The sequence below is a fragment of the Colobus angolensis genome, unplaced genomic scaffold (genome assembly GCF_000951035.1).
Source record: "Colobus angolensis palliatus isolate OR3802 unplaced genomic scaffold, Cang.pa_1.0 Scaffold245, whole genome shotgun sequence".
NCBI lineage: Eukaryota > Metazoa > Chordata > Mammalia > Primates > Cercopithecidae > Colobus > Colobus angolensis.
Window position 1 is genome coordinate 2,303,663 of NW_012115655.1, and position 2,915 is coordinate 2,306,577.

Here is a 2,915-nt window from a genome sequence, read left to right on the forward strand (position 1 = left end):
GCCCGAACAGGCCGCGCGCGGGCCGTCGGGCCCGAGGCCGGAGCCATGGGAGAGACCAAGATCATCTACCACTTGGACGGGCAGGAGACGCCGTACCTTGTGAAGCTACCCCTGCCCGCCGAGCGCGTCACGTTGGCGGACTTTAAGGGCGTTTTGCAGCGACCCAGCTATAAGTTCTTCTTCAAGTCTATGGACGACGATTTCGGGTGAGGATGGCCCCCGCCCCGTCTCCGGGGGCCCAGGCCGCTCCGGCTTCTAAGGGACGACGCGGTCCGTTTCGACTTCCCTCGCCACACCGGCTCCTAGCCCCGCTCTGACTTCTAGGGGCGACTTGGCCCATTTGGGCCCCTTTAGTTCCAGCCCCTCTGGCAACTCCCGTTCACCTCTGAAGGGGGGACCTTGGCCTCCCTTGTTTAAGGGGACGTCCAACTCCCCACGAGCAGAGTTCCTGCCAGTGCAGTCGCCTTACCTCGTCAGAGACCAGTGGCCCACAGAGACAGACACACACCCCCTCCACCTAATTTCAGAGCCCGAGTCCCCCATCCTCCTCCTGCCGAGGAGCCAGAGCCACCTTTTTCCGCACAGACTTGCGTTGTGTGACCCTCGTTCTTCGCCCTCTTCATCTTTTCAGCAGCACAGCTCCCAGCCATATTTGGAGTATGCTGCATCTGAGGGCTCTGCTGGGACTTTGAGCTGGGGGAGGGGTGTCGGGGGTGCTCGGGCGCCTGGCCGTGAGCGGGGTCTGCAAATCTGATGTTTATCTAGCTGCCTCCCCTCTCCTTTGTGGGCCGTTGGGGGTGTTGTCACCGGAACAGAGAGCCTGACCCCTCAGTAGGCGTCCTCACTGACCCAGGTGCTGATCTTTCCTCCAATTTGGGTCTTTTTCCTCCAGTTGGTGGCCAGTGGGGAGACGTTGGGAAGGGCCTGGGGCCTGGGGCCTGGGTGGGAGGGCCAGGAAGAGTTTCTTGGTGTTCTCCGTCTTCCTCTCCCTGGTGGGGTCTTCCCTTCCACCCAGCTGCAGAGATCCGGACAGGCAGAGTTTGGAAGCACTTTCCCTTTAAGAGGGGATGGAATGTTGGAGCCGGAAGGTTCTGAAGCAGCTGGCCTGGGAAGGGGGGGGGCCTGGCTGATCCCCTCGAACCCCTCCAACTCCCAGGAGACTGGGGGAGGGGGAGGCGCAGGCGCCCCACACTTGCCTGCCGCCTCACTAACTGGGCGCTGGGCCTGGAGGCGGTGTGGAAGGCCCCTCCAGGCCTGAAGGCTGCCTCTCCAGCCCTTGCCTGAGGCCTGCACTGCTTTTTGGAGCTGAGGCCCTACAGCCAAGAGGAGTCTTTCTCCTCCCCAGTGTTCAGTTGTCTGGCTTCTCTCCCAAGCCCCTGGCCCACCTAGCACTAGGAAGCAAGCACCTTCTGTCTAACGCCTGGCATGTTTTGCTGTCACCGTCTGCCCTGAAACTCAGGGTTGGATGAGCCCGTGAAATCATGTGTGTGAGAGTGCTTTGTACAGTGGGCAGTGCTATGTAGATTCTAACTATTCTTGTTTCTGTTGTTGTTCCTGCCCTGGGGTGGGGTGCTCCTGCTGTGATAATGATTGTCTGCCTTCAGCCCAGAGACAGACACCTCTGATTGGAAGATTCTGAGGAGGGATGGATCTGGAAGGGGGTCTGTGTGAGCGGGTGGATGCTTTGGCCTGGCAAGAGAAGAATAGGGTTAGAAGGGATCAAGCTACTGCCCCCACACAAGGAAAAGGGGAAGATCAACCAGAGTCCAGTGCCCTGGGGCCACCTCAGATCCAGATGCCTTGACGGACTAGGATAGGCTGTCTCTCCACCCCCCCATTTATCTCTAGACCCACTGGGCCTGGCCCCTGTCTCCTAAGCCTGGATAACTCTGGGCTGCTCTCCCAATCCCAAGGCTGCTGTTGAGCCAGGCCTAACTACAGTTATAAGAGGGCCCCCATTACATCCAGTCACTGTTTACTTAATATTTTTCTTTAAATCCATTGTCAGTCCACTCATTCTTTTTCTTAGCTTGAACCAAGCAATAATATGAAACCATACATCTGACTTTTCTGTTTATATTTCTTTCTAAAATATATTTAACATAAATATTTAACAATTCAACTAAGCAATACCTGAAGCCATCTTGCAAACATCAGTGGTACTTGAACCAAAATCAGAGTTGGACCATTTTACCAGGGTTGAAAACAGTATTAAAAATGAAGTGGAGGAGATACATTTTGTTTGTATCCCCAGAAGGATAAATGAGCAGGGGACCTGAGAGGGCTGTCTTGTCACAGAGGACTAATAGCTTAAGAGTACATATATATATATATATATATATCGCTTCTCGGCCTTTTGGCTAAGATCAAGTGTAATATATATATATATATATTTCATTTATTTAACACACGCCTTTTATGCTTAGTGTGCCAGGGACTAATCCAAATGCTTTTCAAATCTTCACTCATTTAATCTTCAAAACAGCCTTATGAAATAGATAGCATAATAGTATCACTGGCAGAGGCCAGTGACCCTAACTGACAAAAGGGAGGATGGGTCAGAGGAGGAAGGCTGCTATCTCTCCAGTTTCTCCACTCCTGGCTCAGCCTTGGAGGTTCTGGTTGTGAGACCTGAGGACCCCTCAAGTCCCATCTGGTCTCCAAAAGCATTTGTCAAGCTCAGGGTAGGCCCAGCCATCTTTTAAAAATTTTTTTTCTTTTCTTTCTTTCTTTTTTTTCCTGAGGATTTTCTCTCTTGTCACCCAGACTGGAGTACAGTAGTGCAATCTCGGCTCACTGAATACCTTTGCCTCCCAGGTTCAAATGATTCTTCCGCCTCAGCCTCCCAGGTAGCTGGGATTACAGGCATGTGCCACCATGCCTGGCTAATTTTTGTATTTTTAGTAAAGATGGGG

General features: G+C 53.0%; 1 protein-coding gene across 4 annotated transcripts in view; it reads left to right on the forward strand.

Annotated features, from left to right (window-relative positions):
- The first annotated feature begins 6 nt into the window (after positions 1-6).
- Positions 7-2,915, forward strand: part of DVL3 (dishevelled segment polarity protein 3) — a 17,489-nt gene continuing 14,580 nt past the window's right edge. For 2 of the 4 annotated variants that reach the window (XM_011945850.1, XM_011945851.1), the window contains exon 1: positions 7-206. In XM_011945850.1, the coding sequence (XP_011801240.1) occupies positions 46-206 (161 nt within the window). In that variant the 5' untranslated portion in view covers positions 7-45. The remainder of the gene's footprint in view (positions 207-2,915) is intronic. The other 2 variants (XM_011945849.1, XM_011945852.1) reach the window with 1 other exon arrangement.